We start from the raw sequence: 24,605 nt of genomic DNA on the forward strand, positions 1-24,605 counted from the left end.
TTCATTATTTGGTTTCCCTCAATCCTGATTCCAACAGCAAATGTTGTTACCAGTAATCTTACATTTATTTCTGAAGACCCGTGAAGTTTTCAGTCATGTCAGACTTGGTAACGATGGCTAAAAAGTCCCCCTAGCCAGCACCCTTATTGAATTACAAATCTCTGAAAAACTAGTTTTTAGTTTTATGTTGTTTAACATTTGCTTTTAAACTGTTTTTATTTGTGTTTTATAATGCCTCTCAAAAGTTGGAACGTTTTCACAGTTATCTTTGTCAGTTTAACTGGTAACCTCATCAAAAAGTGAAACCAGATTTCTTTGCCAAGGTCTCATTTTCAGCAAAACCATGTAAACTAATTGTTTCTCAGTTTATTTTTATTATTTTTTTTCCATTTTTTCTTCCAAGACACTCTGGTTTGGGTTTTCAGTGTGGATGCAACAGCAGCACTCAGCTAGCTTCTCTAAGTTGCGAAATATTCCAAGATTCAATTGGAAATAATATGCTGAGACCCAACACTTTTGGAACTCATGGCCACGTTATCCAGAGTTGCTTATGCAAAAAAAAAAAAAAAAAAAAAAAAAAATCATGATTTTTCAGCTGTCCCTTTACATTTACTGAGGGAATCAAAAAACATTTTTATCTGATTGGAGAGCATTGTCACGCTTCTTTCTTAGTATAGAAGAAATTCTGAACAATTCTGTCATTTTTGCATCGCTAATAACTATTTTGCTGTCCCTTAGTTAGATGCTACTATTATTATTAGAATTTCTGTTGTGTAAAAAAAGTAAACTTCTCTTTACTGAATACAGATTTTTCTTACATATCTTTGGCGATAGTCTGTTCTCCCAATTTTTACTGCTTGTCAGGTGCCCGTCCTCAGTTTTTATGTTTGTTGCATGTTGTTTTTCTAATTGTCCCTTTCAACAGTTGTCTTTAATAAATCTAAACAGGCTCTTTGTTCAAAAATTCTTTTAAAAATATAGTAAATGTGATTAAAAACTTTATTTTTCTTTTTTCTAACAAACTTCTTAAAGTAGTCTTCAATTTTCGCTCAAAAAACTCAGTTTGGGAAAAGAACTCTCTTTAACCATCGAATATAAATATAAGCATTTGTGATTTATTTCCCTTCTTAGTCCTTAGTAGTTGACCACGATGACTGGTCCTGTGCAGCTTCCAGCTGGCCCTTTAGTTATTGATTTATCTTTATGTGTTATGCTGACATGAAACTAGAGATCCTTAATGTTGAATGCAGTACCCACTTACATTAATTTAAAAAAAAAAAGGTGGGGGGGGAAGTTGCCACCTGTAGCTTCTAAAATCTCAAATACTTTACTGTAGTCTGCCAGGAGTCCTATAGAATGCCTGTCTTCAAATATTGGACTATTTTTCTTTTTTCTTCTACATTGCAATAAACTGCATAATGAAGGTTGACTTGTTCTGTAACAAAACTAAGCAAAAATGTTTCCTCCCCTGGACTTTTTTCATTATCACAGTGATCCATCCATATGTGCCCTAGGATTTGAGGTTCTGAGCACTGCAAAAGAAATAAACATTTTTCATATTTATTAACTCTATTTTACTACTAGACCAGATAATACACTTGGCCCTATATCTTAGAAATTGGGTGTTAAGATTTGTTCATGTCTTTTCACGTAGTTTTTATAAAGTAAAACTACGTGATCTAGAGTAAAAAAATTCTCCTATTTTCAGAAAATGTAATTGCCATCAGTTTGAAAGAAAAAAAAAATTAATTCCTACCCTGAGTTGTTACAATTTTTGACTATCGTTTAACTCAATAAATTCAGAGCTGTTTAAAAAAGTAAAGGATCAAATTCTCTTTCATAGCTCCATGTCTGCATTCATTGAAATACTTCATGCAATTATGGTTTTGCAAGTCAAATTTTTTTGCTTAGTTCCTTAGTTATATTTCATTGCAGTCAGATCTGTATTCTGACTAGCTGCCTGCTGTATTTTTGGTACCACAGGGTATGGAAGTTTCATATAATTTCAGCTCCAAAATATGTCCTGGTGTCTAAATCTTTTCTTTTTCAGTTCTATATACATATTGCTTATATCAGGTTTTGTACATTTTTCTATGTTAAAATACACTTAGAACAAAGATTACCAGCTTTCCAGTATGGAAAAATCCTCTCTAGCCACACACGCCGCACTTTTCTGCGTATCATCTTGAGCAGCTGTAAAGAGGTTTTGCAGTAGACCAGGAAGGTCAAGACTTGAGTGATTTTGGACCCTGCTTCCCGTGTTTCCGAAGGGTGTCCCATGGAGGATGCCATCTCAAAGTCGTCTTTTTCTGATTCCAGAAACTCCATACCTCTTAACAGTTCCTTCCATAGGAAGAATGCAGCAAAGGTGCCGTTTTTCAGACAAAATAGACTGAAATTATGTGAGACTTGTGAATGGGGGGAAGCCCCAAACCGTACAGTGATGTGCAGACAGGCAAATGGTGCCTTGTCCTGGGAGACTGACAACGGTGTCGTCTCCGTCAAGAAACTCTGCTGACCTGAGCTGCAGCACGCCAGCGTGCTTCAGAACATATCCGACTTACCAGGGGTTGTGTGTTTAACAAATGTCACAGGGGTAACGCCCTGGTAGAAGCTCTGCGCTGCCATGCAGAATCACTGCAGCGATGTGCAAGAAACCCCTTGTTCTTTGAGTACAGTTTGCTAGGGAGTAATTTCACGCTCCGTATCAATATGTTTCATTTTGCCTTTAAGTGTGTACATAAAATTAAATCTTTAAGATAATAATAGATTAAAGACTCACCAAGTTTTAAGTTTTTCTGTATGGGTCAGCCTCCTCGACTGACACCTTTATGCTGGGGATTAAAATTAGGGAGGTTAGCTTAGTTCTGTGCAATTCAGAAAGGAAAATACGGGAATACTGTTAAGGAGACCCTCATGCTTCTAGATGAGGAATTTATTTTACCTTTTAAACATCACCACTGCATTTGTATTTAAGAAAGCTTGTGTTTCTTTTGTTTGTTCACTGTGTAATGATAGTCTGAAAATTGTCATTTTTGCATGATCCATATGGGAATTTGCTTACAAGGAAGATAGTTGGCTATTTGGCTAAATCACCTGTTCAGGCAGTGTACGAGAAGAATTGAATCAAGCGAGATGTTTTCATTTGTGGCCTCCAATGAAACCTGAGTTGAAAGCTTCGAGAATTTAGGGTTTTTTTAATTAATATTTTTTTCTCTGGGTTTGTTTCGGTGAGGAGGAGTGTATAATATATATATTAATTCGTAGTCACAAGACATCCAATTTTGGAGTTGTTGGGTAGGTAAAAAGCAGCTATCGTTGTTGGATATTTCCTCATGCAGATAGGAGCCAAAAAAGTTAAAATAACATTGGAATTGAAAATAACTTGTCTCAATCTTTTTTTGCTGCCAAATTGAGAAAGTAACATTAGTTAGTGTCACAAATACACTGTCGTGGTAGTTCAGTTAGGAAAAGTTAGTTATTGCAAACTGTATTCTGAAAAGGGCCAACTAAGCTAATAATTATATTGGGAATGTTTATTTTTAAGTTCCTAAGATTTTACTGAAAATACACTTTAATAATGCTCAATTCATCAAGGATTTTAATGCTTTTGAAGGGACCGCTGTTAAGATTTCTGTGCTTAAAATCTCTTTTCTCCTAGTTTCCAGAACTTGTATGTCATTCAGACGCATCTAAGCAGATGAATTATTTTTGTGTTTATTTCAAAATATTAATATTGTTAGCAAACTACTTCATTATCAGGGTGAGTTTAGTGCAGCATACACATACCTGATATGTGCTTGTGTTTAAGGCATGGGACCATATGTGTAAGGGGGTATGTTTTGCTTAGTACCAAAAACTTATTTTGCTTATGAATAGTAGGGATTCAATCTTAAGAAAAAAAACCCACAAACATTGATTTTATAATTCTCTGCACTGCCAGGCTTGTAAACATTTGATTGAACAAAAATTGTTGGTAATGGTACTAAATACTTCATTTTAGTCTGGTCTAAAGGTATTGTGTCACTTGCATCAAAATTTTTATATCTGTGGAAAGGGATTAAGTAACTGTAAATCTTTGGTACAGAAAATACAACTTGAAGATTTTTCTTTGGCTTTGCAGCGTTCCTGTTCCAGTAGTCAGTCTAGAGAAAATCCCTAACCTAGTGAAGGCAGATGGTGCCAATGTTAAAATGAATTCTGCAACCACTACCACCATCACCTCCTCCTCAGCCTCTTCATCCACCATACCTGCTCCAACCTTGGTTAAATCTGGTTTGACATCCAAGTCAGTGCCACCGTCACCAGAAAAGATTCTGAACGGCAAAGGAATTATAGCTCCATCAATAGACAAGAAACACCAAAATGGCACTAAAAGCAGTAACAAGCCTTACAAAAGACTTTCAGGTAAGCGATGTTGTAGTTCATCCTCTGGGATAGTCTGTCTTTCTTCATTAATATTTCTATAGCTCAGAAATAATGTACTAATAAAGCGCTGTCGCCTGGTTTGGTTTGATTTTTTTTGCTGTAAGATGCCAGTTTGCATATATGAATAAGAAAGCTTTCACACTCTTAGCATGTGTAAAATATTTTTAAAGTACACATTCTGTTTAGCTTGAAATTAGTGTTTAATGCATTTCTCAACTGGTCAACAGGCCAAATATAAATTTTTATGGAAGTAAATTCATTAAAACAGAAAGGCAGAAGGCTTTCTCAGGCCTTCTGTAATGTAACTTGGGTCTGATTACAACAAAAGAAAACGTGCCTTGGTTGGGTGACTTTAGTACAGTCATGGTCAAGTGGAACAGTTGAGGTTTAAGACATTGGATTATCCACCAAGTCATGAGTTTTTAAAGAATCTTCTTTCTTGGTTTTCAATACTAGAAAATTCTAAGAAGATATACTTAAAAGTCATAATTCCCCTCCACCCCTTTCCCCCTGTGTTTCACATATGAGCGAACATGTTTGTAGCGTGGGGATCTCAGTCTTTCTCAGGAAGACGGGACGGTGGGGTTGAGGGAGCGACGTTAACGAGGAGGTGCCCTGCATGGCCTTAGGCAGGGCAATATTGAGGATGTAGGTCCCCGTGCAAATCTGCCACCAAAGCACAGAACGCCCCATCGCGGGAGGGCAGAGGCTCCCTTAGAAAGGTTGCCGTTCATTGGGAAGAAGAATTATTTTCCGTGGAGTTCCCCAGAGGTGACCCATACCGGTTGTTGGGCAGCGAGTAGAGAATTTGCCCCCCAAAAGCTGAAAACATATTTTTGTTCTGAATGAAAGGAAACAAAGTGTTTTGAGGGATTTTTTAGTTTTTAAACAAAAGTAACTGACTCAAGTTTACAGCTTCAGGCGCTGTGCAGGGTCTATTCATCAGCTGGCAGTACTTTGTGATTTGGTCAGGAACTTCTTGTGTGTACTGAAAGGCTAATTTTGCTAATGGCAGCATGATCCGCATTAGATCGTCAGCTTGGCAGAAAGTTAGTTCACATGATTTCTAAATGTGCACTAGTTATGAACCAAGTATAAGTTGTACAAGATAAATGCTTTCGTTTCCAGTTAATGAGTGTGCCCTAATTTTTGACTGAATATCAGGTTTATTTTTTTCATTTTCTCAAATTTGGCAGTTAGCCTACGGTACTGCTACCTTGGCTTGATTCCGGAGCAGCGCGAGGTGTTTGCTGGGGCTGTGTGGGGTATGGAACAACGCCATTGCCTTAAAGGATTCAGTACACTGATTGCTTTCTTAACTAGTGGCATATAAGAAAACAGAACCGTTGTTTATTGTAGTGTTCCGCAAAACAAAAAAAATACTAAGACAAAGTAGCTGATTAGGCTTTTAAACCTTACATTTCACTTGCTAAGATTCAATTTGTTATTCTAATAAAAACACTCTGTATTTTGCAGTTAATTTAACATATTGGTTTCTTTTAAACCATTATTTCCTTTAATGGTTTAGATGCTTAATTTAGCTAATCAATTCTGAATTTCTACTTGGCAATTGAAAATGATACTTTTTTTAGATACTTGTTTTCCTCACATCGCCACATACCACCACAGGGCTGTAGGTGATACTTATACATTTTTTTATATGAGTGCTTGCTGAAAATTTTGTAAAGGAGAGTCATTTCTGTAGGGCCTTCCTTCAGCTTGCTTGTTTTTTCAGTGGAAGTGACTCCGTCGCTGTTCTGTCTCTAAGCTGTCACTCGCAGCGTCTTCTAGGATAGGGAACATCTCACTGGTGGAAATTTCCGAACAGGCTGGGACTCTGCGCAGGACTGTTTGAACGCTCCAATAGGCATTAGTTTACTTTTATATGGTTAACAAATCCACAGAAATTATAGTCTTTTTTTTTTTTTTTAAAGCTCCTCTGTCATTATCAGATTTAGAATCTGTTCAGTCTTGCTTCTGCTGCCTCGTGTATTGATGCAGGAACACAGTAATTTAGCGATGATGCAAACAGGACAAGTCCTGAGAGCACCGTAGATGAATGGCCTGCAGATTGTCTGTCACTATGATGGATTCCTCTCCATTATTATACAGAACTGTGGAAGGCTGAGAAAAAGATCTTGGAAGGTCAATGAGGTGATTATTTTAGATATCCCATAAATTTAATTCATTTCACATTAAAAGAATGTGATGGTGGCTAGGGGATTTAGGTTTCCTTCAGTCTGCTGCTGTGGAACTGCACAGCTGTTAATTTTTGAAGCTCCTTAATAGGTCTGGCTGGTTTACATCTGTTTTCTTTCCTTTTTAGCAGCCTCCACTCTCTCTCATACCCTTTCCCTGACTGTGGCTGAAATTTGGGTTTTTTCTTTGCTGAGAGCTGGTGGTTGTTTGGGTGATGAATGAACCTGCCGTCTTTTCAGGAGTGCTGTCGTTGGTGAGAGAGAGGAAACAGCTCGTGGAACTACAAAAGAGTGTGTAGCTGCCCAGCATAAGTGGATCAGTGTTCCCTAGTAGCAAACTGCAAAAAAACATACTTTTTTTTCTAAGTCTTCCTTAGTTGCGATTCTCTTTGGGGTGAAGCTAAAGAATGCAGATGCCCAATTCAAACCAAGTCTATCTGTTGTGTTGCAAACAGGAGTTTGAGAGAGTTCAGTTTTGACCCTTCCTCTTCTTTCAGTGAGGTTATAATGAACACCCTTTACTCTGTCCACCAAACGTGGAGTCCGTTCTGGAGAAACAGCCTTCCCAAGCTGTGCCTGTGCACTGCAGTCTAGGGCTTCTCAGGCTACACGGTTCCTGATACAGAGGCGGTCAGAAGCTGCATTTCATTACTAATAAGAAGGTGATAATCTTCATTTAATGTGTTGCCCAAACCACGCACGTCTGTAGCGGGCAATTAGATGCTCGTGACTGCTCTGGAACAGCCACAGGAGAAGTGCTTCCCTGGTTGTTTGGTATTTTCTGTTTCTCAGGGAAATCATGTTATTGTGTTGCTTGATAGACGGTGGAGCAGGTCCACTCTTTCCGACTATTAATTCACTACGTTGATTTTACCTCTGTGTGGTTTCCTAAAAACTGGCTTTGCTGTAATCAGTCCTGCAAGTCCCCACGTCTTGGTTGGGACACCGTTACTGACAAGTTGCAGTCTGGATGCTCCCAAAGGGAGCACTTTGCATTTTTTTTGAAGTAGGTTTCCCTGTTGATCCAAAACAGTCCTCACCTGGTGACTTTCAGAACTCATTCCACAGCCTTATGATTACCCTAGGGATTTTTTTATTTGAAGGCATATTTATAAGTCCATATAGTCTATTTAGTTTGATTTTTTTTTTTATTTTTTTTTTAATTTGTGTTAAAGGGTTTTAGATGAGGGATTCGGGAAACCGTGATGGGAACGTCATACACTCAAAAAACAGGAGTGATCAAATCCTTTAGCACATGAGCATGCATTTTCATCTATTAACTAGAAAAAAATGTTTATAATGGTCATACACAGATACTTTTCTGTTGTGCTGTGAAGGCCACAGAAACTACAACTACTTGTGGCAAATTTCAGTCCCTTTGTAGATTTCACCCAAAAAAATAGTTCTGACTATTTTTTCCAAGCTCACTTTTTGGGATGTCTCTGCTCGTAAGTTAATAACATAACCACTTATTTAATGTTTGCTTTATCATTTTTAAGTCCATATAGCAGAATACATAAAACTGCTAGTAATTGCGCTATCTGGACGATAATTGTCCTGTAATGTAGGCTACTTAGTCTCATGTTTCTTCTTCCAGCTGTTCTGCTTGCTGTGATGCTGTCACAACATTGTAACATAGCTGTGAATTGCTGTCTTCATCTTAACTCTGATTTGTTTGTTTATGAAGAATTTTTGGATCCTCAGATAAAATGTTGTATTTGAGTATGGGATGTTTATTATATCTGAATGTAACACCACTGTATAGTTAAAATAGGCTTTAGCAAATGGTTTATATTCCACTATCAAACAAAAGCAAACCAGTCTGCCAATTAAAACATACGTCAAAGGTATATAAATATCATAGTAAATATTTTTTTGGCAGCATAAACTAAAAGGTATATGTCCTTAGTTTTGTCACAGCTCTGTAGTGCAAACCCTAAAATTATATTAACATAACCTAAAGGAGGTGATGCTATCTGTGGTATATAAATACTAAAATATTAATGAAAATGAAATATGCAAATACAGCATATTAAATATTAATGCACCTTTAACATTAATCTTGAGTAGACCTCATGTAAATGCCTTTTTTTCACAATGTCTGCAAACTTTAAACTCCACGCCTCCCTTCACTTAGGGGAATAAGAACTAACATAGATGTCACTTTCACACAGACCTAGGGGACAGATTTAGATAAATTTTGTTTTTAAAATGCCACTAGCAATCTTGCATTAACTTTTGAGACACCTGGGTGGTTTTTCAGAGTTTCTGAGTATGTCAAAGGAATGTCGTTGAAAGCACTTGTGGTATTTAGTCTGTATGTGTCTTAGCCAAACTCGAAGCCAGATTTGCACGTGCTGTATTTCGTGGCCCCGGAGGCAGTCGGTGTTAGAGAGGGAACGGAACTTGTGGGTATTTGGCTTGGTCCCGTGTTTGGGCCACTCTGCTGAGCCCAGCCCTGCAAGCATACTTGCTTCTACAAAGTCTGACTGAAATCCTGCTCTAAATAGTTTGAAACGTGTAAGGACAAAAAATTGCACGTGGCAGTATTATAGGGTGCTGGGGGTGGGATGGGTGGTTAAGGTTCAGCCTGGCTGAATTAAGTTCTATCAGGCAAAAATTATCACTACTCTGGTTAAAATTTCTGTAATAATCTATTTTTTTTTCTCCTTTTTCTACCCACCCCCCATCAAACAGAAAGAGAATTTGACCCAAATAAACACTGTGGAGTACTGGATCCTGAAACAAAGAAACCTTGCACAAGATCGCTCACCTGCAAGGTATTTTTCTTAGAAGATAAAATATCAGATGCTTTGTTATAGTTTAAATCCTACCACAGTAGTTTGAGAGGTCATACCTGCTCCTGTCTTACAGACAATGGGTATGGTATTCAGACGCTGTCTTCAGGTAATTCTTTTGAGTAATTCTGTTTCTTTGAATCAGAGCATCTGCATTATTCCACTGATATTTCTAAAAAGATTTTTTTTTTTTTTGTCATTTTGTTATGCAAAAAGCATTGATGTTTCATGTAGAAGCACGGGCGTTAACTTTAAATGCTCCTTTTTTGGTCCATGTGTGCAACAATGCTGAAGTATAGTCAGTTTTTAGTAAAAAATTAACATGATTTTGGTATAAAAAATTACTTGGAGGCTGACCTTGTGATAGTAATAAGTCTCATGTCAAAAAGTAGCAGCAATGTAAGAGATTTTTAATGAACATTTGTATGTGTATGCGCTGCCTGTCAGTAGAGGTGATCATTTAAATTCAGTTTAAAATGTATTCACATTTTTCAATCCAATGAAATCAATTTTTCATTGTAAGTTAAGAGCTACAATGATGTTACTTCTTAATATTTTAAAATTATTGGAATTATATTTTCTGTCTTGGAAAAGGTAAGTCAATAGACTCTATTATATGAAAATTGTTGCAAAAAGTAATTTTAGCCTTGATGTTGGCATTTCTTAAGAATGACTTCATAAATTATTAAAGATAATACGGAATAACAGCTTTATTTCCATAACTGTGGCTAAAGTTGTTTGAAGTAGATTTTATCTTGTAGAGTTGTGGTGTATCGGAAGTATAGGGGACTCATAAACAATGTCATGCACACACAAATGCTTTTTAACCACCCTATTTTTAGACTCATTCACTTAATCATCGACGAGCAGTTCCAGGCCGTAAAAAACAGTTTGACATCCTTCTAGCTGAACACAAAGCTCGATCCAGGGAAAAAGAAGTTGCAAAAGACAAAGAGCATCCACCATCTGCAAGGGAAAGCTATCAGAGCCAGCCCGCACCAGCACAAGACTCTCTGTCAGGATCCTCAGTGAACTCTGGGCAAGAATCTAAAGTAACATCTCCTGCAAAATCTAGACCACCAAATTCTGTACTTCCAAGGTAAGCAATTCTCCAGTCTGGAATGTCGTAGCCTTTCGCACAGCTTATTTTATAAGCATTTGGTGTTTCTTTAGGGTATTGCATTGTACAACATATTAAGATAAGAGTTTCTCTTAGCACGTTTATATTAGCCTAAATCTGTCCATGGTAGCCTGTGATCTGATTGGGAATGGGGTGAGGAGTGGTGTCCACCCTCTGATCGGAATCTCAGACTAACTGTGGTTTTTTGCTAAAATGGTCGGTAATAATTAGGAACATTTACATTTGAGTCATTCTGACACTTCTGTGAATAAAAGTCTATTTACACGAATCAGGGTAAGTACTGGTGGTGAAATTCAGCACGTGCGTACAATTTTTCTCTGCAAAAACTTCACAAATTACATTAATGGAATGTCTTGCAAAAAAAGCTGTAATTTAGTGTAAATGGCAATGGAAGTAGCTAGTTCTTAAAACAATTGATTTCAAACTATCGTAGCATGTCTTTCCTCATTTTGAAGATTTTTCTTGTTAAGGACAAAAGCAGTCTTCTGACAGACAAGGCAAACTTCTAAAGTCATCCCTTTAGTAAAACTAGTGTGATGTGTTGGACCTACTGAATTCTACTTATCCTCTGGTAAAATTCCCCTGTATTTTGTGTCATTGGCTGGGGGGTTATTTTGGTACTAGTTTTGGCTGGAGTAGGTAGAGCTAAACTAGTTGGTTTTGTTCATATTCATTTTGTTTCATATTTCTTTTCTTTGCAAAAGCCTTGGTCAGGATTGAGTGCCCATTTAGGCTTTTGTGCTAAGATAGTCCCTGTTTCAAAGAGATTGTTGTATTTGCTATCTCAAGTCTTACAGAGACAGCCATTTCCTATGTTTTCGGTGTGTTCATCAAGCCGTAATGAAATTTTATTCATACAGTGGCGGAGGTGGGTCTTACAGGGTTTGAGTGAAAGGACAATAAAAGAAAACCCGTAAATACATAGAGTGGTGAGAAGTCCGCATAATCCTTGTAAAAGGAGTGACCTTACAGAGTCCTTACATAGAGAGTAGCGCAGAGGGACAGGCAGACATTGGTTTTAGTGGCTGTCACAGTCAAAGAAACAAAACGGGAATGCTATTCAGTGAGAGTCAGCTGAAGAAATTGCAAAGGTAGTGGTACATGAGGAGGAGGATTTTAGCAGTCGTACGTTGTGTTTTTACAATCTACACTCGTGTTCCTGCTGCAGTACCTCTGTTCTGTCCTCCGTTCTGTTTTTGCAAGCAGCCGTGCCAGAGCAAAGCCTTGCTACCTCTCGGCGGGGAGCCAGCGAGCCTGCAGCTCTGCTGCTGGAAGGGGTTATGGGGGTGCTCCCTGCTCCGCTGGGGCAAAGCTTGCTGGCGTCACTGACGGTGACTCGGCTTGACCTGCCCGACTTTTCCTGAAGGCTGAGGAGCACTCGCACAATCCACGCCTTGCAACAGCAGCTGCAGCAGGTATTTCTAGCTGATGGGCTTTGTTGAGCAATCCCCGTTCAGTTCAGAAGAGGGCACCTGTCCACAGTCTCAGTGACTACTGTGTCCTGACAGCAGAAATTCATGAGTTTGAAGATCTTCTTCAGAATTTGCTCAGTGTGGATGGCTGCTCCAACCAGAGAGGTCCACGTACATACTTGGTTGTACAGACTGTAATTGAGAATCCTTTTCCACCCCCACTTTTAACCTGATTTGTTTCCAAGCTACTTTTGAAAGGCAAGGCACCACCGCGCCCTGTGGTGCAAAGGCATTCCCGCTTTGTTTTACTGGATTTTTAGCAAAGGTAAAGAAAACCTACAATGCTGTAAGAGGTTCTCCCAGTTACTTCACTCACTAATCTACCTGTAGAAGATGTCAGCTAAACACTCTCATGATATTTAGTACGCTAATTTCAGTGGGATTTTGGTATGAAATAAAATTTCATAACTGGACCCTTGGGTTTAATCAAGTAGCAGAGTAATAGTGCAACATAAGAAGATTTTACACATCTGATTTTTTTTTTGCATTTTTAATATACTTTGCCTCTTTCAAGATCTTAAACTCAACTTCGTGGCAAATTTAAAATTTCAGGCAATACAAAGGTGCTTCTGCTAACATTAACTTGGTAAGAACCTGTGATATATGTCTGACAAGACCAAATGTCAGGTATTCTGTTATCTTTTACTGTCCTATCTTTTACTATGTGATCATTTCTGGTATAATTGACTTTGGCGCTTGACTCCTGCAGGTGGGTTTGCAGAGCCTTTGAACACTGATGATTTAAATGTGTATTCTCCTCCTAGACCATCATCTGCAAATAGCATAAACAGCAACAGTTCTTCAAACCACAGTGGGTATGTACCAGAACTGCCACTGCCTTCCATGGGAGGAGATTTAACGAGCAGATTGTCCAGTGATGAAGGAGAAGCGGATGGAGCTGAAGAATCTGAGAAATTAGACTGTCATTTTTCTGGACACCATCCCAGACCTCTTGGGGTATGTGTCTGTCTCTGGCATGCCTTGCCGTTATTCTTACGTAATTGGAGAGGGGAGAAGAAAGAAGTAATTTAGTAAAAATGTGAGGAATGGGGACCTTATGTTCTGAAAACCATATTCTAAAGACAACAAATGCACTTGACAGAAAATGGTATGGATCGGTTAAGATAGGAGGAGAAGACTGGTCAGTGCATGCGACAAACATTGCTAGGTTGCAGGACAGGATGAGCAGCATAAAATCAAAAGTTCTAGTTTTAGATTTTCCTCTCAGTAGACTACAACTCGTGTAATTCTGCTAAACTGAGAAAAGTTGCATGGTTTTAAATGTGATGTGAACAGATAATCTCTTTGTTGTCACAGTTTTTATGAAGCTGTACTTTGCAATTGGTTATAGTTCTGAAAATCATACGGCAGCAAAGGCTATTACAGTGCTTCATTGATTTTTGTGGTCTGGTGTGAAGCAGTGATTAAATATCATTTATGTGAGTGTATGTGGACCTAGAAGCTATTCCTTCCTTCATCTGAAAATGGGAAGTCTAGAGCACGGCATAGCCCATCTGCTCTGGTGGTGGCTCAAGTATGTGCTTCTCTGGCAGCTGTTTTTGTCTTTCTCCCGTGTTTGTGAGAAATTTCATTGTAAGTATTAAGAGCTGCCTTGTGGTGTTATCTCTGCAGTGTGAATTTGTTTACACTGTACAAACCAAGAAGCAATGGGAGAACTCTTGAACTTCTAAGCAGTTGGTTCTCATCAAAATTGAGCCAAGGAATAAAATTAATGACGGCTTCCCTTAAGTGTTTTCCATATGATATGCAGAATAAAACGAACACTGTGATAACTGTAGCATTGTCTGTATTCCCTAGAGCAAAGGAGAACTTGTTACTGTCAGACACCAGGAAAAAGTATGAGCTGAGCATAAAATGACTGTCAGATGAAATTCTGTATTTAGTTCTTACACAGACAGTAAGAATCGTTATAGTCCGTATAATACTACGATATGCAGTAACCTCCTGCTTCCTTGGTACTATTCTGCTTCATTTTTGCTGGCAGATTCTTTATGAATTAAAAATTACAGGCTCACTGCATGTGTGTCCACACAATTTAAAAAATAATTTAAGTGCAGCCAGTTCTTGTGTGGGCATCATCAGTGAGGCATGGCCGTCAATAGCCATTTTGGTTTAGGGTCCTGGTTCTGCTTCAAGGCAAATCCCACTGACTCATCTGTTCTTTGGAATCTTGGCGTCTCTCAACTGAAGCAGTTACTGACAGCGCAAGTGTTCTTAGTGCATATCAAGGTGAAGTCAGAAAAGATGGTGTAAATCGCTTTCAGCACAGTTCATGCTAACTTGCTAAATTTCATATTGAGGCGGATCGTTTTCCGTACATAGTTCCTCTCAGCTAGGTGGTGGTAACAGGTGGTAATGAGCCAGTAGCTTCTTAAACTACCTCTTAGTGGTAACTGATCTGTATCACTGGGAGGTGAGGCTAGTTGATCAACTTAGGTGGTGGTTTTAATTAACCTGTTTAACCTTGTTGTGAAACAGACTTAAGATAAACAGTTACAGTCCCCACTCACTAGCCATTAAGCTGAAAAGTACTTTAAACTGATGCTTTTCTACTGCGTCAGTAGCTTCTGCGCTCAGCCAGAATTTGTGTGACTTAGTCCCTGCATGATGGAGAGTTGTCTTGTTTTCTGAAGATGATTTACAATGGGTTTCTCTCCCACAAATAGGTGTTGCGGCAGTTCTCTACGTAATTTGAGATCAGTAAGACTGAACTGAAGAAAGGGTAGATTCCTGATCATGCCATTTCAGTGTAGTAGGACTTTGCAGGAAGTTCTCCAGAGGAAGCGGTGCAAATACTCCTGAACTCTGCCGAATTCTCAAAATATTTACTACTCCTCTAGATGATTTTCATACACTGTGAAGAGTGTGTCCGGTGTTCTGTTGTGGCGCAGGTGCCATGGATGATAATTTATTTTTTTACTGAAATGTCACTGATTTGTTTGGTTTTTTAAATAGATACTAAAGATGCTCCCATTGCACCTTTTTCCTCTTCAGTTATATATTTATTCCTGTTACACAATTACAAGATTTAATGCACACGGAAGGGTGTGACTGTCATTCTGAGGCAGTAAGAGCATTATTAGCCAGAATTGCTTCCTGAGCAGTACCACAGCATTTATATGCTTTTCCTGTCACACATAGGTACCTGATAGTAAACTGACTTGTTAGTGAAGTATGAAATATACTTTACACTACGCTGAAACATTATGCATATATTTCATATATCATGCAAAAAGTATTTATGCTGCACACAGTAAAAAACACCTTTTTAAGGGTGTTTTATATGCATGGTACAAATTACAAAGGTGTTCCTTGATACGTAAATGAGAATTATTTTATAATGTAGAAATTTTTATTTTTTTTATAAACAACATTGAAATATCTTTTCTTTCAGTTCTGTTCATATGGCAGTCGCTTAATGGGAAGAGGGTACTACGTCTTTGACAGAAGATGGGACCATTTTCGATTCGCACTAAACTCCATGGTAGAAAAACACTTGAACTCACAGATGTGGAAGTAAGTGGGATTTTTACACTTGGTGGGTAGTTAAACAGTTTTAATTCTGTAAAACTTCTAAATTAAACACTCCATGGGAACGATTTGTGAAATTACCTCTGTATTAAGTCATAGCAGTAATACGCATACACTTTTCCTCTTCACACCCATATCACCCATTCAGACTTTGTTCTGTAAGACTCGTGTTGTAAGATAAGGAGCTCAGTATACATTTGTCTGTGCGTAAGATGGAATATGATAGTCTTTTAGTCCACAGTGCCCTGACTGGCTTTGGGGTCTTAAAATTATGATTATTACTTGTTATTGAAGCACCTCTATATCACACACACAAGTTACAAGCACTATAGACTTTGGCTAGTCAGATACATTAACATAGACTGCACTTCTAAGAGAGATGCTAATTCTTTTGAAAAGAATAAATACTTGAAAAGCTCATATCGTATGCAGATAGGGTTGATTTTTTTGGGGGTATTCTGCTACAGAACATGCGTTTTTCTTCCAATGTAATGACACTAAAGTGCAGTGTTTCGTGTCACTGTTTATTATCAGGACTGTGTTATATTCATTGGATACCAGCCATTAGATAAACAAGGTTTGATTTTTATTTAAATCTATTTTTGAAACACTAAAGCTTGGCTTGTCTGACTAACCCGGTAACTTGATGATAACAGTGCTACTGTGCTGGGAGACATAGTTTGGAAATGGTTGGGTTTGCCGTAAAAGGGCCGGTTCAGAGACAGATCACGCTTGGTCTCCAAAAGGTTCCTCTCTTCTACTTTGTAAATTTGGCTGTTAAGTACTGTCTGTCTCCTTCCACAAATAAAACTAATTTGGTTTCTTTAAATACGAAGGTTAAGACTTTTTATCTATTGGCTTTGTTTGTCAGGAGAAAAGACACTTGGGCATCTGTGAAAATGTGTCGCTAGTGCCACTATTATCACGAAAAACCAAAAATAACCTCTATAGTAGTTATACGATACAAGAAATAAACAGGCCTCATCCTGCTCCCACTAAATCCAATTGTAAATGTTTTCCCAAATTCTAGCTGTTTATGTAATCTCTAATGTTTTAATGAATTCCACCCAGACTTTCTTTTCTGTATAACACAGGAAGCTCACAGTGCTTAACCCCTGTTGTATTCTTCTATTGTCCTCAACCCTCCTCTGGGCTGATCTTTTCCTGCCTTCCCCAAGCAGGGCGATGCGTAACTGGTGCTAACGCAGCTCTGTAGCTGTGGCTAAAGGTACAGGGATGCAAGGCCGTAATTTGAGAACGATAATAACATTTAATAACATTTACAAAGCACCTTTTATCCCTACTTAAAGTACTTTACAAAGGTGGGTAAGAATTATTGGCCCTTCTTTAAAAGTAAACTGAAGAATGGATCTGATAAGCAGCTTTGTTCACGAAGCAAGTCACAGGGGGTAGGACTTCCTCGTTTCTGGCAGCATGGACTGTATGTAATCCCTTACGTAATTGTGCCATAAATGGCGTTCTGGCTGACAGTCTCCATAGGAAGAATACCAGGAGAGAACACTTGTAATTAGGATTTGATTTATGATAAAACAGCACACCCAGTGCTGCTCTTTTATCATACTTCTTTGAGGGCAAGAGTAAGCCTTTAAAAACTGAAAAGGTGTCAGTAGTGAGGATAACAAGGGCAGAGTTATGGTGATATACAGGTTCTTAACAAAGAGAAATAGGATTAAACTGTGAATTAAATTTTAGTCTAAATAATGAGAAAATCTCACATGATAATTTTCCAAGAGACGTTATAGAAGTCTGGTTCTTTGTTAGCACTGGACAAGATAAAATAATAGAAGATGGTGACTGAATAGAAAGGAATTTGAATTCATTCTACTAATTTCACAGGTAATATTATTAAATTTTATTATCAGAATAGTATTCAAATAGTTATAAAGCTTATCAAGCATTGTTTAATATTTTGACAATTTTTCAACATCAGTGAAATTAATCAATAACTTAGCTAGTTAATCCTGTCTAACCAGCTCTCAGATGAGTTTCTGGGAATAGCACTACATTGGGAAAGGGATGAGCATTCCTCCTTTCCTCTTTAAGCTCGGTGATTAAGTGCTTCACAACCCCCCAGACTGGGTCCTTCACCACCCTCATCAAATGTAACCTGTGACTTTAGGCTGATACTGAAACTGTTCCACAACTTGAACTTTCAACCAAAACACGTGCAATGAATGGAACACGCCGACTAGAATGTTTATAGATCCCGCCTTTGGGCGTTTTATTTGCATTTTTTAATTGTTTGGTAAAATAGGAGAGGAAAAAAGGAAATTAAATTTGTAATAAAGTGATTGAATTGTACATGGGGCACTTGTGCTGAAGTGGAGCTCAGTTCTGGTTTAACTGAGTTACACAGTTCAGGGCTCAGGTGCCATCACAGAATTTTATAGGGAAAATTACGCTGCGTAGTTCTTTACCTAATCATCTTCTGTTAGGTCTCCACTGCCTTCACAGATTTAATGTGCCTCATTTCAAAATTAATTTTTAGGAAAATATACTTCATCATCCAGCTTTCCCAAATCTCTACAATATTAAAACACATGTGGTTTGGGTTTTGTTGTTTGTGTAAAGTCCCAAAGAATCTCAAAATGGAATTGCAAGTTTAAAAAAGAAGAAAAAAAAATCAGAAGTAAAAGCATTTTTAAGATTTTTGTTGAATGCAGAGCTGATTTTGAACTGTGAATATGAAAATATATGTGATTTGTAGAATAGGAATCAAAATTAGAATGAACTAGGTTTGCCTTTTTTAATAAGTTTGTCCTTCCAAGAAATCATTTCCTATCTGCATTGTTTGGATGGAGTTTTTTCGGTATTTGAAAGGTTCTTTTTTTTTTTTTTTTTTTCCCTGTCTCTATTTAGGAAAATTCCTCCTGCGGCAGATAGTCCCATGCCTTCTCCAGCAGCACATGTCTCCACTCCTTTTCCAGCATCGGCGGTCTTACAGCCTTTCAGCAACCCCAGTGCGGTGTATATTCCTTCAACACCTATCAGTTCAAGAATCACTTCTTCTTCTTACATAATGACATCAGCCATGTTATCAAATGCAGCCTTTGTGACAACGTCAGATACGAATTCCATTATGTCACACACTACAGCTTTTCCTCACGTGGCTGCAAGCTTAAGTATCATGGACTCAACTTTTAAGGCGCCATCAGCTGTGTCACCAGTGCCAGCAGTCATCCCTTCCCCATCCCACAAGCCATCCAAAACAAAAACCAGCAAATCCTCAAAAGTGAAAGACCTGTCATCTCGGAGTGATGAGTCTTCAAGTAATAAAAAGAAAAAGCCGCAGTCGTCGTCATCGTCATCATCCTCATTATCTTTGCAGACATCTTCCTCGTCTTCATTTTCAGGGTCCCACAAAAAGAACTGTGTCCTGAACCCCAGTTCAACGTTGAACTCCTATCAGGCTACATCTTCCTATAACAGTATGTCTGTGCACAATACAAATAACGGAACAAGCCCACTCAGTGCCAAATCGGAGCCCTCAGGACGGACTTCATTGTCAAGTAGTTCAACAGACTCAGTGAAACACATGAGCATGGTAGTAAGCAGTATTGACTCTTCTAATCTGTCTGTATCTTCTCTTGTGCACCACTCAGGGGACCACTCCCTGGGAGCACATAATGCAGTGTCTTCTCTACCCCTTTCTTTTGACAAATCAGAAGGAAAAAAACGTAAAAACTCTAGTTCTAGTAGCAAAGCCTGTAAAATCACTAAAATGCCTGGTATGAATAGTGTTCATAGAAAGAGCACTGCCAACCTTATTTCTGCGGTGCCAGATCCTACAAGCAGCTCCATCTCTCGGCAGGTAAGGGACTCTTCCAGTTATTTTTTTGCAGGTCATGTCTGACTGACTTGAAATATTTCATGCATTCTGAAAATAGTACGTTTGCCTCAGCTTGTTTTTCATCATACAACTTACTTTCCAGGTTAATACAGAAACATATTTGTATTTGTTTTGTACCAATCATAGAAAGATGTTTTGAGAGTTTTTAAAATATATATATATATCTACTTTCTTAAAATATTTTTATGAATTTTTTTATTCAATTAATAAAATAGGCATTTGTATCTCTGAAAGTAAAACTGAATGTCCACAATGGATAAATAATTTTTAGAAATTAATTTTTTATCTTAATTCTCATCTCTCTTAAATAAATTGTGTTATTAAAACAGGAAGATAAGAGTCAGCATTTCTGTTTGTTTCTTTTCCCAAACTTGTTGCTGATTCATTTCTTAATGTTACGCAAGTCTCCTAATTTCTCTTATGTAAAACGCTTACATCTGCCTTTGCCCTGGGGAGAGTCTGAGATGCCTGACCTCAGATGCTGTTTCCTGTTTGAAACTGAAAAAATTAAGAAATTAAAATCTTGACCAGATGACCTTCAGTGGACATTTGGTTATCTTTTTCAGCGTGCGTGTGTTCAGAATGTTGAGGTCAGTGCAACAGATACAGTTACACACTCTTACTGCATTGTCACTGGCAATAGAGCTTTGACTTCTCTTTCAGTGATGCTATATAAGGTAAAAGTATATGTGAATTAAAATTTGGTGGAAAAACTGCCAATACGATCTTTATAATGATCTACTGTGTCATTCTGATACCATGTCCAGTGCTGTGCAGTGCACGGAAAACAAAGCTTGGCCCTGGCATCTGGAAGACAAAAGCATAGAAATTAGAATACCTCAGAAAATCCAGAGAAGGTATCTTAGGAAAATTTTTTTCATTTGTGAAACTTCCATTTCCTGAGGATATTGCACATAAAATGGAGTCTGGAAATGAAGAGGGTAGGATCTTGGGCAAGGAAATCCGTAGGTAATAGCAGACAGAAATGGGAGTGGAAGAAAGGAATAAATGAATTGTAAAACTGGTATAGCTGGCAGAATGACGGTCTCGAAGAATGGCTTAGCAGGTATATTTTCTCTTTCCTGCTTCCAGCAGAGGTGCAACTGAGATGACTTGTTTGGCTTTTAAAAATAGGTAGTGGCATTGTCTTTCTAGTTAAGCCTTTTAAATGTGTCCTGCAATCACAACTAATCTTTTAAGTCACTGAAGTCAGTGGAGAATGCTGTAGACTCTTCATTTTGTCACACATCTGATTTTTTAAATATGTGTGTGCCTAAAATGTTTAAATTGCCCCAAGATATACGATCTCAAATGGGAGCAAAGTAAGTACAAATTGTTACTTGGGTACAAACATGGGTAGTAGGAAATGGATTGTATTGTCTTTTCACAGTAGGTAGGCTGTATCTGTAGCTAGTGCAGTCTGAGGAAGTCACATAGATACACGCAGGAGGTTCCGAGTTCAAACTCTGACTCCCCTAGTGATTAAATCTGTTCCTGTGGGCCATTCCTGCTCCAGTTCGTGATGTGTTTCAGCGTGTTGCATAGTAATGGAAGTAAATAAACTACGAAGAATCAATCAGAAGTCTTTTCTGAATATTTGTAAATACGTAATTCATGCTAATATTTTTTCCTTAAGTAAAAGGTTAAATATCTGTAATGAGTGTAATGGTATACAGAATTTTTAAACATAATGGTTTTTTATACATGTACAGGTGCATACATGTATATACCTCTCCATGCAGATATGTGTGTGTGTATATGTTTAAAAATTGGTCACATGTTCCTCTTACACTGCTGGTCTTTGGAGCTACACTAGTAATCAAAAATAGGAGGTAGAGCGGAGTTGAGTGTGTTTCAGATGTCTGGCTGGCAGCTAATCGTCTTTGTGACAAGGATACTGAATTATATGCAACACAAAATAGACATTTCCTATTGGTTTTTTGTGCTATAAATAAATGAAATTTGTACCCACTTAGGCATATGGGTCAAATAATATTATGTACTATACATGTGAATATTAAAGCTCTGGTGAATACAATACTCAAAATCACTTTTAAGCTGTGCTGTTTTCACTTGCTGAGTTCTAGGAAAGCGATCACAGTAAAAATTCCACCAAAAAAAAAACCAAAACCAGTATTACTTAAAATCTTGCTCCTGTTTCCTGATGTCACAGGGTAAATTAAATTAAGAGACTGACAGCACAGAAAAAAGATCAAGTGACTTGTGACAGGCTCAGGTATTTTTTTTTTTTTCTAATTTAATTCAAGTCTGGCCTGGATAGATAGTAACCGAAGGTGTTAAGCATTGGGTTTTGCAGTATACTTCATTTTAAAAGTGGGGGGGGAAAAGGGATTTGAGTCTTGGCCTCACCCTAATCCTTTTGAAACAGTGTTTCCATCATTAAATACCCAACACAACTGGGAATATTTATTTCTTATTTTCGCTGAGTGCTGTAACTTTTCAGTCTGTCTGAATTCCCTGTCCGTCCTGGAGCGCTGCCCTTCCTGCTCTGAAGGAGGACAGGATGGGAAAGCAGCCCGAAGCTCGGCAGTGCTGCCAGCTGCGCTGCTCCTTGCTTTGTCTTATCCAGAGAGTCATCTCAGTCGTAGGAGCACTGAATGAATGAAAGCCTGAAGAAGTATTGTACTCCCTGTCATGGATTCTAGGATCTCAGCAAGTCCATTTCCTAGTGGCTATTTTTCCATTTAAAAGATGGACATGTATTTTATTGTGGAAGGCTTTTATGAATGGAGAAGAAAGGTTTGCAGGTGTGTCCCGATGTTCTAAATGGTTAGGAAAGATTTTACAAGGTTGTGTATTTTTGGTCAGGATTTGTGTATTGAAGAAAAGCACGTTACTAGAGAACAGCTGTGGCACGCAAAACAACAAGCTGAAGGGAACAGAATAAGACAGAGGCCTGCCCTTTTAATCTTTGTGCACCACAGGAGCTGCCTTCAGAATTAGCTGTAAATAAAAACCTGAAACATTTCTTCTGGACAGAATGTGAACAGAGAACAATGTTTTAAACAATCACTTTATGAGAGAGGGCAGATGTGGAGAGGGAGACAAAGGCTATTTTTCACTATGTATGTGAAATTGCAAAATAAAGGAGTGATGTTGCAGAAGGGAAGGAGAGAAGTGATGCTGGTGCAAACCCTGCCGGCCAATGCCACGGTCCCATCTATTCAGTAAGAAACTTGCAACTGCGTTTCTCACTGTTTAGAAGACAGGTCCTTGCTACCTCTCCATCAAATGATTAAAGCTGATGTTACTTGATGTCCGTTGACCTTGTGAATGACTATTCAGACTCCAGTCATCTGCCATTTGTCGGCAGGTGTCTGTGGTTAATTTTTATCAGCCTTGTAACCCTGGAGGAACTACTCCTCTTGCTCAGCAACTGTCTCCCCTTTTGTATCACAACATAAACATCTACGCTATGTTTATGGGTCATTGTAGAAAAACCTAAGACAGACGGCTCGTGCAGAGTGCTGTAATCTCTCAAGCACTGAAATATGCAGACTGAATATTGTAATATTTTAACGAAGTACTTTTAAAATGTATGTATGTGTGCTATTGATTTGCGCTTATTCCCAAAGAAATTCTCTGATGCAGTAAACTGATATAATGGCAAATTTAAACCTCTGGAGTTTGATTCTTCTAGTTAATATTTGCTTTATTGAGCAACAATAAATGAAGACTCTATATGGAAGAAAATGGAATAACGTAGGGCATGCTGTGGTGCTTGGCCACTTGCTTTAAACTCCCCAGGAGTGGGGAGGGTCCCCTGGGGGGGAGTCTGTGACCCTGAGCCCTCCGTGCTCTCTCAGTTGCTGACCAGCTGCTCTAAGTGTCTCCAGTAACTAAAGAAACTCGTGTTTCGGTCTAGAGACGTAGGGGTTTACAGTATATATTCCCTCGGTAACTGTTTCTTATGGTTTTTTTCTGACCTGTAATAGTATTTATGTGCCTTTTAAGAGTTTATTTGAAGTATACAGGCTCTGAGAGATAATTATGATTCTATCTGAAGTGTATCTTTTGCAATAGCAAAATACCTGTGTTCCAAATGCAAAGCAATTAGTGCCACTTTACACAGGAAAGGGAAGGCCATTACCAGCATCTGCATTCAACTGACAAATACGCCTCTCAATACTGCTCAATTAATGTCTTTCAGATTGGAAAAAATAGCAGTGTAGCTTTGTCACAGTCCAGTCCTTCGAGTACATCAAACCCAGTACACAACAGACAAGTAAGTTGCTTTTAAAAAAAGTGTATTTAAGTAGTCTGTAAGTGGTTTTGAAATATTTTATACTGTAAAACCTTAAAATACTATTTCTTTATGAATACAATTCTTTATAGAAGCTGTCTTTTGGTAAACTAATATTACATTTCTCCTCTCACTTAATTTTTTTTTCCCCAGCTATTTTCCCCTCCGAGATTTATGAATAACAATTTTCGTGCTTGTTTTTCACCATTTTTCACCACCTGTAATAGGCCTCAGTTAGGCTTCTACGCTGCTCACTGGTTGTTGCTTTGGTGATGCAAACTCAGCAGCAGCAGCAGAAACTGTCTGCGCAGGATCCAGCTGTGCTGATCTGGTTTTTCTGTCCAGTTTCCTCTGCTGAGCGCGAGATGACACAACAGAGTCCCCAAACTGGCATAGAAGGGACAGCGTTTAAAAATAGGCCAGAAGTGAAAGCAGCAAAGGGAGGACAGAAACAGCACAGAGAAGACAGGGCACTTGACTATTCAGAGAAACTAATCTGAAAGCATAACTAAACTAAGCATAATCTGAGTTCTTCGTAGACTGTGAGAAATCCTTAGCGTTCCCGTCATACCTGTTTATCATACAGACTGCTAGTCAGGCAATTATAATTTCTGTAATTCAGCTTTTCTGTGAGAACGGGTGCTTGACCTGTGATCCACCCCTCATCTGTCTGCCAGGCTGATAGACTCGTTTATTTTTTTTAATACGGCCCCTACTGTTTGACTCTCCAAGTTGAGTAGTCCATCAAGAATCCATCATCGAGATCCTTGGCATGAAAAGGTTTCCCACCTCAGCACGGTGTAGTCACAAGTGAACAAAAATTCCAGGGGATTTCTCTGTACAACCAGTCAGTATTTTAGAATTCTGTTACATATTCTGGC

The 24,605-nt window shown here is 38.3% G+C and overlaps 1 protein-coding gene across 8 annotated transcripts in view; it reads left to right on the plus strand.

Annotated features, from left to right (window-relative positions):
* ATXN7L1 (ataxin 7 like 1) overlaps nucleotides 1-24,605 on the plus strand; it is a 118,527-nt gene that overhangs the window by 88,732 nt on the left and 5,190 nt on the right. For all 8 annotated transcript variants that reach the window (XM_054217013.1, XM_054216921.1, XM_054217533.1 and 5 more), the window contains 7 exons: nucleotides 4,124-4,407; nucleotides 9,324-9,406; nucleotides 10,267-10,523; nucleotides 12,802-12,994; nucleotides 15,453-15,574; nucleotides 18,470-19,421; nucleotides 23,632-23,706. In XM_054217013.1, the coding sequence (XP_054072988.1) occupies nucleotides 4,124-4,407; nucleotides 9,324-9,406; nucleotides 10,267-10,523; nucleotides 12,802-12,994; nucleotides 15,453-15,574; nucleotides 18,470-19,421; nucleotides 23,632-23,706 (1,966 nt within the window). The remainder of the gene's footprint in view (nucleotides 1-4,123; nucleotides 4,408-9,323; nucleotides 9,407-10,266; nucleotides 10,524-12,801; nucleotides 12,995-15,452; nucleotides 15,575-18,469; nucleotides 19,422-23,631; nucleotides 23,707-24,605) is intronic.

This window comes from Rissa tridactyla, chromosome 1, assembly GCF_028500815.1.
Source record: "Rissa tridactyla isolate bRisTri1 chromosome 1, bRisTri1.patW.cur.20221130, whole genome shotgun sequence".
Taxonomy (NCBI): Eukaryota; Metazoa; Chordata; class Aves; order Charadriiformes; family Laridae; genus Rissa; species Rissa tridactyla.